Source organism: Tiliqua scincoides, chromosome 2, assembly GCF_035046505.1.
Source record: "Tiliqua scincoides isolate rTilSci1 chromosome 2, rTilSci1.hap2, whole genome shotgun sequence".
Classification (NCBI taxonomy): domain Eukaryota; kingdom Metazoa; phylum Chordata; class Lepidosauria; order Squamata; family Scincidae; genus Tiliqua; species Tiliqua scincoides.
Window position 1 is genome coordinate 156,098,372 of NC_089822.1, and position 14,798 is coordinate 156,113,169.

The 14,798-nt window shown below is 41.7% G+C and overlaps 1 protein-coding gene across 1 annotated transcript in view; it reads right to left on the bottom strand.

Annotated features, from left to right (window-relative positions):
* Positions 1-737: 737 nt before the first annotated feature.
* The window catches only part of HID1 (HID1 domain containing), a 50,371-nt gene continuing 36,310 nt past the window's right edge, over positions 738-14,798 (bottom strand). Inside the window, exons 11-19 of the mRNA XM_066615025.1 lie at positions 14,386-14,537; positions 14,124-14,202; positions 12,922-13,086; positions 10,430-10,657; positions 9,497-9,630; positions 6,937-7,017; positions 5,710-5,801; positions 4,999-5,157; positions 738-3,175 (exon numbers count right to left, since the gene is read on the bottom strand). Of these exons, the coding sequence (XP_066471122.1) occupies positions 3,112-3,175; positions 4,999-5,157; positions 5,710-5,801; positions 6,937-7,017; positions 9,497-9,630; positions 10,430-10,657; positions 12,922-13,086; positions 14,124-14,202; positions 14,386-14,537 (1,154 nt within the window). The 3' untranslated portion in view covers positions 738-3,111. The remainder of the gene's footprint in view (positions 3,176-4,998; positions 5,158-5,709; positions 5,802-6,936; positions 7,018-9,496; positions 9,631-10,429; positions 10,658-12,921; positions 13,087-14,123; positions 14,203-14,385; positions 14,538-14,798) is intronic.

Genomic DNA, 14,798 nt, shown 5'->3' on the forward strand with positions numbered 1-14,798 from the left:
TTATTACAAGTCTTGACTTAGCATGAAGATTGATTATATAAGGGATTGAAGGCTGGTCCCACCTTTGTGATCAATTCATCTTTTAACGCTATCTAAATCATTCTGGTTGCTGAAGGCTAATAGATGGAAGTGTAAACATTTCTCATTTTATTGCACTGCAGAAAAATAAATTACTCCCAAGAGCTATTTGGTTAGGGCCTGGGACTTGGCTTTCTCAGAACTCCTATCTTAAAAATTCACCAGTCAAAATAGGGTGGAAGAGTCTCATGCAGGTTCCTGCCCCAAGGAGCTTAGGTCCACATTCCAAACTGTGTCCTAACCACTGGAGCTACTTTAGAGTGATGAAAGGACAAGTGAGTTTGGACTTTGCACCTCTGCTAATCTTACTCAGTCTTATGTCAACAGAAATTGTCAGAAGAAATAAGAGCAGGATGAATTAGCACCCTTAAAAGTTAATTATTACTCCATTCTTCATAGGATGAAGTTCCATCAAAGGAACTTACTGAAGGTTAACTATTTTAGTTGAAGAGCTAGGGAAAGGGTTGGTGATCCTGTACACACAAAGTTATGTACATGCAATGAGACCAGTTCAAGCAAATAAACATAGGCTTGAACCTGTTCTATCACAACCAGGTTAAAACAGATTTATTGCATCAGCCAAATGAAAGCATCCTGCTCTGCAAATAGAACACCCACATTCTACAACCAGAAAACTTTCCAAATTCATTTCTGTTCTCTTGACTTATGTATCTCTCTCTAGGTATTCTACACACCTTATCTCTGTAAAGTTAGGAAGCTTCCAGGCACAGCTCACAACCATCCTTCCCTGTTAGCTGCTATGAAAAACTGTGACCTATCCTAGACAAATTCTGCTGCCCCATTTTTTCTCCCAGGCGCCACTTCCAGTTTAAACAGAAAAGTATTGAACCAAGAGCCCCTGTGCAGGCTCATGCCTTTAATGGAATGGTACATGTTGCGAAGGACAAACAGATCATCATAAATCAAACAGTAACACAAACAAGCTCATAAACATCTTATGATACAGACAGAGTAATGTTAAAAGATAAATTTATCTTTAGCTGCAGTGTTAAAGATAAAATTATCTCTATAATGTAAGCAAATAGTTTACAGTGCAATTTTGATTTTTCATGGAACAAAGATTGGATTTAAAACACTAAAGAATGCAAAAGTCCAGATAAATTCACAAGAAAAACACATTAACATCAAATAAAAAGATTGGAGATCACAAAGTGTATATATGGGGGGGGGGCAAGGAGTAACCAGTGCCTTAACTTACTGCTTGAGTTTAGCACTTACTACTTCCAAGCAGTAACCAGTGTCTCACAGGGAGCTTTCCCCCACTATGAAGTTCAAACATGGTACAATCAGTCAGCCCCTCACTAGGGCACTACTAAGTCACATTTGAGAGACAAGAGCTATTGAAAGGAAAATATAGATCAGAGGGTGACCAGTGTGGGCGAAAGGGTGAACAGATGAAGCTTGATCAGTGAGGAAAAGGTAAGAGAATTTCAAGGGGCTGAAAAGGACAAGTAGAAAAAAGTGGTTTTATTATTTGACTTTCAAAATATAAGATCTAGATAACATCTAGAATTGGCCTATGTAGAATAACCTAGTTCTTTGTTTATTCTGAACAAAAATAAGCAAGTTATATTGGACCTAAGGCTGGCACACCTACTTATTCTTTTCTATGACATGGGATGGCAATCTTTAGCTTAACCACCTCTGTGAAAAAAGAAGAGGTCTACAGTAAAATGGCCTCTCAGATCTTGAGAACTTCTACTTCAGAGTCAGAGCGACCCCGATGGGGTAAATAGGCAATGACTACAGAACACACCTGCAAAGCAAGTGCAGTCCTATACACCCATGATCCCAAACAGTGGCCCATGGACCATGTGAGTAGGCCCTGCTAGATACTCAAGGGGTGTCAGCTGGTATCATGAAAAGCAGTTAAATAACCTGAGCTCAGACCCCAAGTCATGCATTCTATTGACCATGCCAATCCTGTGTGAAGTCTCCAAGAAATAGCTTCACATTTTTGTTCTTATTTGAATCTATTACAATCTAGTTTAATTGACAGAAATAACTCTGTGGTGTTGAATTCTAATGAATTCAACACCATTACAGGTCTTACCACCTGCATTTGACCTGTTAAAACAATTCCCTCTAAAGCCCTGAACAATCAAATGCGCCCAGTGGCCCCTCCCACCCTTTCTCAAGTGCTCCCACATTAGAACCAGCTTTTCAAGCAACAATTCTGCCTGTCTAACCAACTTGGAGACATGAGAGGAAACAAGGTCCTCCTGTTACAGAGTGAGGTTGAATTCTTCCTTCCCAGGTTTGCATTAAACACTGACTAAAAACAATATGACACACATCTTAGACACCCACCTTTTAGAAAGGGCAGCCTCTGAAAAAAGATGAGGAACAGGAATTTGGATGCTACATTACAGCATCAGGTGCAAAGCACATTTCCAGAGGCAAGGAAGAAAGGACCAAACCCAGAAGATGGATCTGAAATAGCTTAAATAAATAGAACTCCAGTGTCATTTAGTTAGTGAAGCTACTACCTCACCCTGCCAAGGTACAGTAACACATGACAGCAGCAAGGGGCTTGGTAACATGAAGGGAAGTTTGGATACATTCTTTGGAAAAGAAATACAGAGCTACCACTTACAGCAGCATTTCCTTCATTGGTCCAGTTTTTTAACTCTTTACATTCAGTGTCTTTTTAAAGTTAGGCTGAACCTGACTAGGGAGTGAAAAAATTGCTTCTCTAGCTAGTCAGGTTCAGAATTGCACAAAGGAGCACAAGGATGGCTGATGAGATATGGTTTGGTTTTTAGTATATAACCACCAAAGCTGCCTTGTCCTCGTGCATCTTTCCATCAACAATCCTTGGAGCTGGGAAAGATTGTTTGGGAGATTCTCTGAGTTTCAAAGTGGCAGGTCAGTAAATGGATGTGATTATCCTCCGGATCACTCATCAGGCAGTGAAATGAGGGAAGTGCTGTGATGAAGAAGCGCACAGCAAGATCCTGGTTTCCAATGTTTTTCTTGAATAGAGGCAAGTTTCCTCTCTCTTTCCATTCCTTAGACTCGTTGAATTTCAAACAGCTTTACATCTGTGTCATACCAGATGGGAGGATCCACATTCCTGAAGAGAAACAAACACTCATTTTTCTGTGTTGGGCACAAGTCACAATACCTTCACAAGGTGTTGTGACACAATACCTAGTCACAAGGCCCTACATACTTGTGTAGGGCACAATACTTTTATACCTTTGCAGACAATGGATCTGAGACTACTGAAGGCTGAATTATAAGTGAAGCTCAGCCCTGTAATGTCTCCAACTTCAGTTTTTTTCTTTTGTTTTACAAAATAAAGCCACAGAGATTATAATCTGGGCATGACTGGGTGGTGGTGGTTTCTTAACCCTTTCCTCTCTGGTGAATTTTCTGCTAAAGTCAGTTCCCCAGCTCCATATAACAATAGTATAAAAACCATAACGAATCAACAAAGTGGTATCCATCATCCAAAGATATAACTTGTCAGGCCTATGTCGAACTCCCTTGCAGACACCTTACATATACTATACCTGAGTATGCTGACTGAACCCATCAGTCCTTGTGGTAATCTAGATACTAGATAGCCCAAATTGACTTCTATCCAGATCCTTGCATGTATGGACATGACGACAAGTTGCACTAAGCAACTGTGATTTCTCATAACAAGCTTTTCCACAATTTTGCCTGCAATACTACTCACAATTAAAGCATTATAATTATAATTTCACTTACTCTCAGTGTTCCCAAGCCACATCATGCTATCAGGATTGGATAAAAGTGTCCTTTTGTCTTGTTAGAATTCTGAAAGTGTCAGTCCTTATTTGAAATGGCGAAAATATTACATTAAGTACCCATGGAAAGGGCAGGGGGTATAATCTATTACAAGGGTGTCATACATAAGGCGTAGGGGCCAGATGCAGCCCATGGAAGCTTTTTGTCTGGCCCTTGGGCTCTCAGCTGCTGAGCAGTGCTGAGGTATAACTGTTCAAAAGGTGGTCTGCATGATAATTGGTCTCTGCTATATCTTGAAATATGATCAAGATTTGCATATTTTCGTTTCTGTCATTTGCAGCTAATGTGTTCCTAAGTGAGAAAAAAGTGCTTATTTCTGGTCAGCCCAATGTATGAAATGAGTTTGACATCCCTGATCTATAACATGAGATGGCAGCATGTCTTAAGGACTCAGAATCAACATTTAGTGAAACTGTTCTCATTTAATTCAAAAAGAACCATCTAAACCTTGCCCCACAATCCTATGCAAGTTTGCCCAGAAGTAAGTTCCACTGTGTTCAACAGGCTTACTCCCAGAAAAGTATGCATAGGTTTGCAGCTGAAGGCTCCTCCATAGAAGTCCATATAGCCGCTCACTGAAAATCTCAAAAGGAAAGATTTTTCTTAATATTTCCAAAGCATTGTGATCTATTATGGAATTTTTCTTATACCTAGGAAATTTAATTAGTGCTTTTACTTAATAATCCTTCTTGCAATTTAAATTCATTGCTTCTCATGCTATTTCCAGCAGATCTAGTAAAAAAAAAGTCTGAGTAGTCGCTTAAAAAAAAAAAAGAATCTGACGAGTCCTTGCTAAGGCAGCTAAGCATTATTTACTGAAACTGATAAGCTATTCCCGGTACAGGTTCTGGTAATATTGTTTGTACTGTAGAAGTAGCAGCCTAACATGCTCAGCATCAGTGGCCTAGCATCTACCACAAGTGTTATGTAAATGGCATGTACCAAATTTATAGAAATAGCTGCAACCCTTCTGTTCATAGTATGAAGATCACTTTTGGTTCCAGTCATTTAACCTAAAACAAAGCACACTTTTGGGCATGACTTCTGGCTCTACAGAATTCCTCAGTCACACTACTGGTAAGAAGAGATGCAACTGCGTTTGTATCCAGTTTGACTTACCTCAGATAAATAACTCCCCACATGTAGGTGCGGAACCACATAGCAGTACCAGAGTTGGCCTGGTATTTGCGGATCAAGATGGGATGAGGTACAGGGAGTAGCCCCACCAGTGTGCCATGCTGTAAGAACTTCAGGATCTCAGACTCATCTGTGAGGCCCCTGTAGGCAGACAGCACACATGTACCCATGTTCTTTCTGCTGTGGCATGAGGGGGATGCACTGCTAACATAGACTTCGCTTCCTATTAAAGTATGTAAGCTCTCTCCCCCCCCCCCAATAAAATAATGTACAAGGGTGAAATAAAAAGTCTCTAGAACTCTCAAGAATTTCTACAGAATGTATCCATGAGAACCTAGTAATTTTCTTTGATACACACAAAAGTGTAGTTGTGATGCTGAGTTTACAAGGAACCAAGTGAGAAGAATTTTGCCTTTGAATGCACAAAGACCAAAGAAGAGCATCATGCTGGTGGAGTTCAAGACTCTATGTATTTGCAGTTGATACTCTGGCTAAATGTTAAACTTGATATTATCCATGTTCCAATCAAACCCCAGTCAACAGTAATAGTAGTTCCTCTCCCAACATTTGCAGAACCATGAGCAGAGAGTGGGTCCTGATCACAGGACTGATGACATCTCTAGTACCCCAATAAGAAAATCTTATCTTTTAACCTCTCCATCAGATTTTATTCAAGGGACCTTAGACACTTACTTGTCAATACAAATCTTCTCTACCTGGGGAACCAGGACCTGTAACAACCTCATGATTGTTTGCAGGGGCAGCTTTGACTTCCAAGACACCACCTGCACAGGAAAGAAGTAGTAGAACATTTCAGTGCCTTCAAATAACTCAATGATATAACAGGATAAAAGGCAGGATACCCTTGAACAGTAATGCATAAGAAACAAGATAAAGTGACCAGGAATCCCAGCAGAGATTTGGGATAGTGTTGCCAGGAAGACTAGGGCACACACCTTTTGTCATGAACGTGGAGAGAAAATGGCCCTGACTATGAAGAAATGAGTTTGATTCAGCAGTTGCTGTGGATTCCATTCCTGCTCTGTTGGCTTTGAGTCACCTTGAGTTTCTCTCCTTGCTAGAGTGAAGCGTCCCAAGTTCACTCACTAGCAAAACAGGCTTATTTGTTCCCCTATCTTACCAGGGTTAAACAGGATTCAACAAAGGAAAAACAGTCATTAGCTATTGAGGATATTTTGCAGAAGAATAGTTTATCTGAAGATTGTGGATGAAACATATCAATAATAAACCCACTCCTTTTGCAGAGAATGTAGAGCCACAGATGACAACAAGGAAGACAAATTTTCTTTTGCAGAGTTAACATATGGTTGTTCATCTCAACAGGCAGGCAGAATCTTCTGGTTTTAAAGAAGTTTGTAAACCATCACTGATTCAACAGGTGCTGAATTGGATCAGTTTCTGGTCAGTTGGAATTAAGGCAATAGGCAAAGATGAAGCAAATTCCTATGTATCCCAGAAGTTAGCAGAGCAGATGCACAGTTGATTCCATCCACAGTATACATTGCAGAATAGGAAACGATGCACATTATCATCCAAACTGACAACTCAGCATGCTACTGCCATGGGGGCATGCGCAGTGAGGTACTGCAGAGAACAGTAAGCCGGTGCTATGCCTTTCAGCCCTCACAATGGACCACTACAATTTCTGTTTTCACACTGTTGCCCAATAAGGAAGGATTGTATAGTACTTTGCCTGCTACATATGAGAAAAATGGTAACCAGAAAAAAAGCCCATATGGGGAAAAAAGCCCACACAGACTTTGCCTGCATGGGTTAGGGTGGATGGACACAATGGCTTAGGGTTAGGGTGTTTTTCTGTGGGCAACTCTTGTGTGGGCTTTTTCATAGAACTGATAAAAACCAACTTTATTCACAAGCAACATTTCCCAGCTCTCTCACCCATTCAGGAGTTGGATTCCATTGCCCACTTGATGATGTGGTGGACAGCCGCCGTCGATCCCGCTTGGGCTGTGACGATTCCTAAGGAAAGGGCACAAAAGCATATGGCTGATCCACTCAAGTGCCACTCAACTTTAATTCAAAATATGATTTCGAAGGGAGTTGTAGATATTCAGGACTCAGACAAAGACAACAAATACAAAGAAGTTCCAAACCACAACCTCCCCTCCCTTTTATATGATGACTTCTGAAATCCTATTTGTTACTTTTTGAAGGACTGTGAGATTCCTTCCCCCCCCCCCCAATTTGGGGGCCAATAATTCCATATTAAGGTGATGAGATCTAGCAGTGGTGTCTCAACATCTACCACAGATATGTTCATTAACTCAACATATTATTACTTGGAGCTCTTCAGCCCATAACACTATGTGATCCTCTGGGTGACCCCACTTTCTACACAAGGCCTGATTACAGCATCTCACTACAACAAAGCTATAGCTCACCATTCACATCCAAGTGCTTCAAATTGGATAGGTGCAGACACCTCCCTGATCTCACTCATCTTCAAAAACTTTGAACCGATCTTTAGATGAATAGTATTTTTAATGCTTGGGAAGCAAAGAATGGAATATTCTGTCTCTCTAGCCTTGATGTCCCTAGGATTTATTTATTATCACCATAAAGTAATAATGCACTCCTGCATTATTTACAGTTACAATAAAGTTCTGTTTGAGACAGAGACTGATATCCCCTCTCCAATAAAGTTTCTAAAAATAAATTCATAAAAATATAATACCATCTGCCTTGAGCTTCATTTGTAGTTCTCTCATCTGCACAGCATGAGAACCTTCCCCTCCCCATGATTTGTGCCTGTCCATGGTTGGAACATTAAGAACTTATTGTTGCACTACTGACATTCAATCTGTGCCAGCCAAACAGAGATACTTGCTTGATTGTTCCCATGGATAAGGAGAAAACACTTAAAGTTGGGTCTGATACACCATGACTTTCTTTGTACATGAGAAATACAGCATGGGGCCAGGGTATCCAAGGAAGCACCTTACTGCATATGATTCGACTTGCCCCTTAGGTAATCTCAAGGGACTCTGCAGGTTGAACAGGCAAGCTACCCTGGTGGTGGAGTCCAGCAGTATTGCAGTGCAGAACTAGGGCCATTGTTGGGGAACAAAGGGAAGCTAATTAGAGTGGGCATAAGTTCTTTAAGTGAAGCTTGGATTGAGAATCTGGCAGAACAGCCTCCAGGCGTCTCCTTGAGGGAAGCCCCAAGCCCCGCAATGGGGTTTCTCAAGTCTTCGCCAACTATTATGCCAATGCAGACTTGAGACTCCGTGTCAGACTTTTCAGCCCAACACAGAGTTCAGGGTATGGTGGAGCAGAGATCTGCCGGATTCCCCCTCCTGCCCTGATTCCTCCCCCTGCCCCACCCTCATTCTGTCCTTCCCCCTGGAGGCCGCACCGCTGCTCATCAGTTTAACTTTCCCTCGGTGGAGACACATCTTCCTGCTGCTGATGCTGGGTCTGGTGCCTGACTGGCCTGGCACCAGTGCTCCCCACTCACTGGGTGCCATAAACATGCTTTATGGCACATTTACAGAACCCAGGACCCGCGCTCAACTAAAGCTCAACACTGGGGCTGGGAGTGTTTAGGATTGGGCCTAAAGCCACCTCTATGGGAGTGATGTTAATATGGAATTGTCTCCAGTAAAGTTGAGAACTACACATCCTCCTTATTAGCCTTCCAGCAAGGGGCTAAAAATGTTCCTTTTCCATCTAGCTTTCCCCCCTTAGTTTTGCTTGCATTAGAGATTTGCTTTATTGTACTTATTGTGTGTTGGCATCCTTCAGTCTCGGAAGACTATGGTGTCACGCTCTGAATGGTTGTTCTGGAACAGAGTGTCCTCTCCAGTGTGTGAAGCCTGGGTAAAGTAGGTATGGAGGATAGGCTGTTACCCATGCAGCAAATCCCCCCTCTCCACGTCGCTGAAATGGTCCAATGGAAAGGCAGAGGCCAATATGGTTGGTTCCAGTGGCGTCGCAGGAGTTGCCAGAACGAGACTGTGTTTAGCCATGAACAGGCTCAGGGACTCCGGCTCCGGATTTTGCCTCGAGGTTGACTCCAGAAGCCTTTTCCATAACTGGATGTAGCCACAAGGCAGTGGAGGTTTGGGATCAGAGTTTTCCTTCTCTCAGATGAGCTGCCTCCCCAGGCTGACGAGTCCCATTTACCCGGTGGCTGTTTAGTCGCCTCTTACGACAAGTACAGCCAAACTGAGGGCCTATTCTTATCCCCAGCCCCCAGGGGAAACTTACTATTTTACTGTATTTTGGGAGCTGCGCTTTATTGTCTGCACTTATTTTTGACCTGATTCTAATAGATATCAGGCAAAGGCATTGAGGCCCCTTGGATTGTTCTACAGTCAAAGCACCTCATTATAGCATTGTGTTGAATTACTGAAAAACTGCATTCCCACCCACTAGCCACACAGATTTAGTTAATCAACAGAATTTGTTCAATGATGAGAGTGGCATGAAGTCTTACCCCACTCCAGGATTCTGTATCACTAACAATGCCAGGAGGGCTGCCTTCCGTTGGAGACTGTGAGGACTCCGGCTCTAGAGAACGCATTGTTCCATCCTCCGATACCTGGGATTTCTCGGTAAGTTTGTCAATGCCTGAATTTTGAGGGGAAAAAACACAAGGAGACTAAGAAAGGTCTAGAGTGGGTCAATACTCTAACTCAGGTCAAAAAGCAAAAGTTCCCAGTGCTTGCCTTATTATTGAGTATGCATTTATTCTACCCTATAGTATGGTTTGAGGGTATATGATTCAACAACCTTAGTGAAGCTACTCAAGGTTTAGATCCGTTCACTGTCTGGATATGCTGTCATACCACCTCGAGCTCCATGATGGAAGAAAGGAAGGATATACATGTAATAAGTACATCTCTCTCCACTCTTTTAAGAGCAGAATGTAGCGCCTTCTAAGGAAAGGCAAGATATGATAGTGCTGGGAGATTCCCTGCAATAATCAGGTGAACTTTGGCTCTAGGAAGCTAAGAAGTGTTTACCCACAGATTTGGTGGCTTGTGGGTAGCCCATATCAAGTGAGTACAGCTCAATCTGTTAAAGAAGCAACACACGGTTCTTTGTGGTCGGCTACACTCACAAACTCAATTAAGAAAATTTCCAGATTCTTCAACTTGAAAAAACCAATACATAAACCTCTACAATTTAACCATAAAAATGTGTGTAAATTAAGTAACTTCTGCAAACATGGTAACATTATGGTTGAATTAGCCATTTCATACCATGGAATTTTCTATACTGTTATTGTATACACATATACTTTCCCCACCCCCTCAAAAATAGGGTCCATGGTTTCACCCATCCAGAACAAGCACCAAAAGTTCAACCAATTCATGTGATGTCATCTCTTATTCAAGCCCGTGTACAACAAACAGATTGAACTAGCCTGGAGTTGCTACTAGGCTGGCCTTCAGTGTCCCAGGCTCAGCAGGTGCAGCTGGTCGTGAGCCTTCCATGGACACTCCTTCTTGGGAGTTAGTGCGAGATATGGGTTCAGGAGCTTTCTTTTTGCGCTGCAAAGCTTTCTGGATGGAAGGCAAGTCAGTAGGCAGATTGGCCAGCTGGTGAAATACATTTCGCTTCCGAATAATGGCATAGACTAAGTTGGAATTACCTGAGAAATCACAACAACAGGAGAAAAGGTCAGGTAAAAATTTGCTACCTTTCCTTTGGAGGGAAGGAGAAAGTGAAAAAGACACGCAGATAAGCCTGATATTGGGGTTTTGTGAGGGGATGGAAACACCGGTGCTACTTATGACCCTGCAGTACAAGAGCCTAGCAGTTTGAACCAGCCTTCCCCTTCATCACATCCACATCATCAACCTTCATCTACCAGCTTTGGAGGACAACTATACATCTCACTGTCTGCAGAAGTCACATAGTATTCTGAGAGACCCTTTCCATCCGGCTCATAAGTTCTTTGAACTGTTGCCTTTGGGTAGACGATACAGAACTATTAGAGCATGCACCACACAACTCCTGAACAGTTTTTATCCCACAGCCATAATTACGTTGAATAAGGCAATATAGTTGTTACCATGCTCCTGGGCATTATGTTCTGTTATACTGTTTTCATATTATGATGCACGTTGTATAGAATGTGTGGGTGAGTGTGTAGCATGTGATCGTTGGAATTGTAGTATATATTTATGCTTGTATCTCAAAGGTGCATAAATTTTGTTGTGCTGTAGCACAATGACAATAAAGTTACTCCTCCTCCTCCTCAGACATCCAGTCCCTGCCTGCTTCTGTAAGTCATTCTCTGCTTTCTCCTTTTCTTCACTCTAGTCAGACTGAACACCCCCAAATTACAACAGCTGAGCCACAAAGCTACAGCTCAGTTCTTAAGCCATTACTCCATTTGAAACCTTCAAAAGGTAGTCTTTGACCAATTCGGCACCAAGCAGGGCAACATAAGGTTCACTGGAAAGGGAAGAGTAATACAATCATGGGTATTTGGGCATTTTCAAGAGGGAAATTTCTACAGTGTTTCTTGGTTAATACTGATAAGAAACTATTTAAAAACAGGAGAAAGTGGAAGGACAAATCATTATCCAACAGCCAACTTTTCAGTTTGGATTTGAGAAGACACCTGCATCTAACAGCTTGGTTTGCGGTTCACTCACAAATTGTTGTCTCTCTGTCTTAGTTCCTGATCTATAAAATGGAAGCTAGGTATATTGTTCTCCCTTCCTGTATACACCAAATGTGGAGGACATGGAACCAGGCCCACCGGCCCTGCCACTCACCCCCATGTCGGCATGTTCAGAAGCATACCTGGAAGGGGCCTGTATAAGTTTAGAGGCCCCATTCACTCATTCTGCCCAAAGCATCGCTGACATGGAGGGAGAGGGCTGAATGCAACTCCTATCCCTCTCTCCATGTGTTCAATGTGAAAGTGGAAGGGGAATGAGTGATTGATGCAAGGGACTTGCATCATAAAGTTATTGCAAGAAGAACAGGCGGAAGGCTACGGCACTCTCTGCATATTAAAAATGCTATAAAGTGATGAGTTAGACAACTGCAGTATTGTAATTAAAGTTTAAGCCACTGATAAGCAATTATTTAAGAACTGTCTTTTGGAAGTCATCCTTAGAAGGAGTTTCCTCATATTGCATAGTTCCAGGCGTTCTCATAAGGAAGCATCAGATTCCAAATTCCAACATGCCAGTGGAAATTTACTTATAGGGGTCAGAAATGGATAAAAACAGACTGAATTTGGCACCATTTCTTCTTTAGGGTAATGAAGAATCAATGATCTGTGTTTCTAGAGCAATACATTTTGTCAAATGTTTATTTTTTAACTAAGGTGGGGTCTCAAACTCCAGCCTGTGGGTTATATTTGGCCCTCTGGAGGCTTTTTTCTGGCCATTGGAGCAAAAAAACAGCTCAAAAGATGCACTTCTACGTCTCCCAGCATGGGTATATTCCTTATTCAGTCACTAGAGGTGCTGAATGTGATGCAATGTAATGGAAATTACACTGCATTACATTCAGCGCCTCTGGTGGCTGAATGAGATATATACTGATGCTGGGAGACCTGGAATTTAAATATAAAGTTTCTATGTTAAACTTATACAGAGCAGAAACTGAGACAAAAGAAGTCTGACTTGTGTGGTAGGTTGCTTGATACTTTTCCAAAAATCCCCCCCCCCTTCCTGTGCAAATCAATTTTGCTCTCTGGTCCTTCCACTCCCACCTACTTACTGCATTCAATCAAACTCTCAGCACATCAGTTCTCTGTGTATATATTATTTATTTTCTGGCCTTTGACACAGTGTCAGATATACGATGCGGCCCTTGTGCCAAAAAGTTTGGAGACCCCTGAACTAAAGTATCAGAAAGCATATAGGATCAACGTATTATTTAACTACTCACCATCAAATTGATATTGGATGATATTGTTGAAAACCTCCAGCAAGAAGAAGACAAGGTGATGATTCTGGACAGTGGAGAAGAGGAACCAGGTCGTTGAAAAGGCTTCCAAAAGGTGGAGCAGTTTGTTAGCAGCAACCATGGAAAGAGATTTCAAGTATGGAGATACTGGAGAAAGGTGAGAAAAGAAGAGGAAAGGGGAATGCTCTGAGAGGAGCCAGAAATTATCATCATCATATATACAGGAATATCAGTATATACGTAGAGTTTCACAAACAAAAAAAGAAAGGTATCTTCCTTCCCAACCCCAACCAAGACCGTGCAACCCAAAATTTTAACTGCAGAGAAATGAATAAGGGAGAGAAATGAGTGACAAGGCTATCAAGGTATGAATGTGTACAATTTCATGTACTTCAGTTTCATGAAACTGTACTGCAGTTTCATGTATTAGGGCTTGGCTACAGTTGTGGGTGACAATTAAGGAATTTAAGCCAAAGGCTTCATGGAAAAAGGTCGTCTTGAGGAGGCTTCTGTCAGCAAATCTTCTCAGCGCTTTATGAAAAAAAACAAAGAGCAATAGGTGTCAAAAATGACATTCTATAACCAGATTCTTCTGCTAGTAGTTTTCCAGACCATCACTCTCTTAAAATGAGATAAAAAGCTTTACACTTGATTTCAGAGATGACTGAACAAATACAGCAGTAAATTTTGTCATGCTGTACCTCATATCTATTAATGTAGAGCATCAGGTATAAATTTCATAAGCAAGGAGAATGGGAGCTGTCATGTCTTCTCACATGGAGTTACTCTACTGAAGAAGCAGGGGACAAACAGTCGCATCATACTAGTGAAGGCAGATAATGCCATCTTCTGTAGAAAACACAGTACTGCAACATCTTTTCAGCTTCATGTAAAATTATTTTGATGTTCACAATACAGATTGCCTGTCTTGAGTAAGACTGAGAAAAGTGTGCAGCTGGATAGATTATCTTCCAATATTTCTACAAAAGATTCCATTCATAGTGTCCACTTCCAAATATTAAAAAAACTAGAGAAGAGATGGAAATGCATGATAACATTTGCATGAACTGATCTGATGTTCCAAAGACAATGTCGGACTATCAAGTGTTACATTTGGGGAAAAAATTTAAAACCCAATCTCAGTTGTTAGGTATGAATGTTTCACTACTGCCAAGGTTGCTTACCATTCACAATGATGGTAAGAAGACAATCAAAAAGGGGCTGCAGCCGCTGGTGCCCACTTGTGATGATCTTGTGAAAGACCTGGAGCACAGAATGAAATTCACAAAGGGAGCAAGTCTAGTTACTTCAGTTACTAGTTACTGAACAGCAAATGTAAAATCTGAAATTGACACAAAGGAGCAATTATGTGTCCTGCCTGCCTCTCCCAAATGCATCCTTCCCAATCAGACAGGCAGAGGCACTGCCAGGAAGTGCCGTACTCACAATGATGAGAAGATCTGCATGTGTCCCTGTAAATACAGGGATGTCCATTGGTACTCGCACAGAATAAGGCTTGTTCAGGCGAACCCCAAAATTTCGCTCCCCACTCAGCAGCAACAGGATGAAGACACCAATATGCATAAGCCCAACTCGAGCTGTGGAAAGAAGCACAAGAGTGAAATCAATCAAGCGGCCAATGGAGGCATCCCAGGAATTAAAAATAAAGCAAAACCAACCAATGAGGAACAAAATGTAGAATAACTTCTTAGGTGGAGACCCTGTCACTGTTCAGTGTGAGGACCCTCACATCACAACAGCAGAAGGGTAAAGGACAAACTAAAGACCAAAATGAACCCACACTCCTTCCTGCCATCCAAGACCTTTTACATCAGACAGCATCAGGCATGTTGACTTGA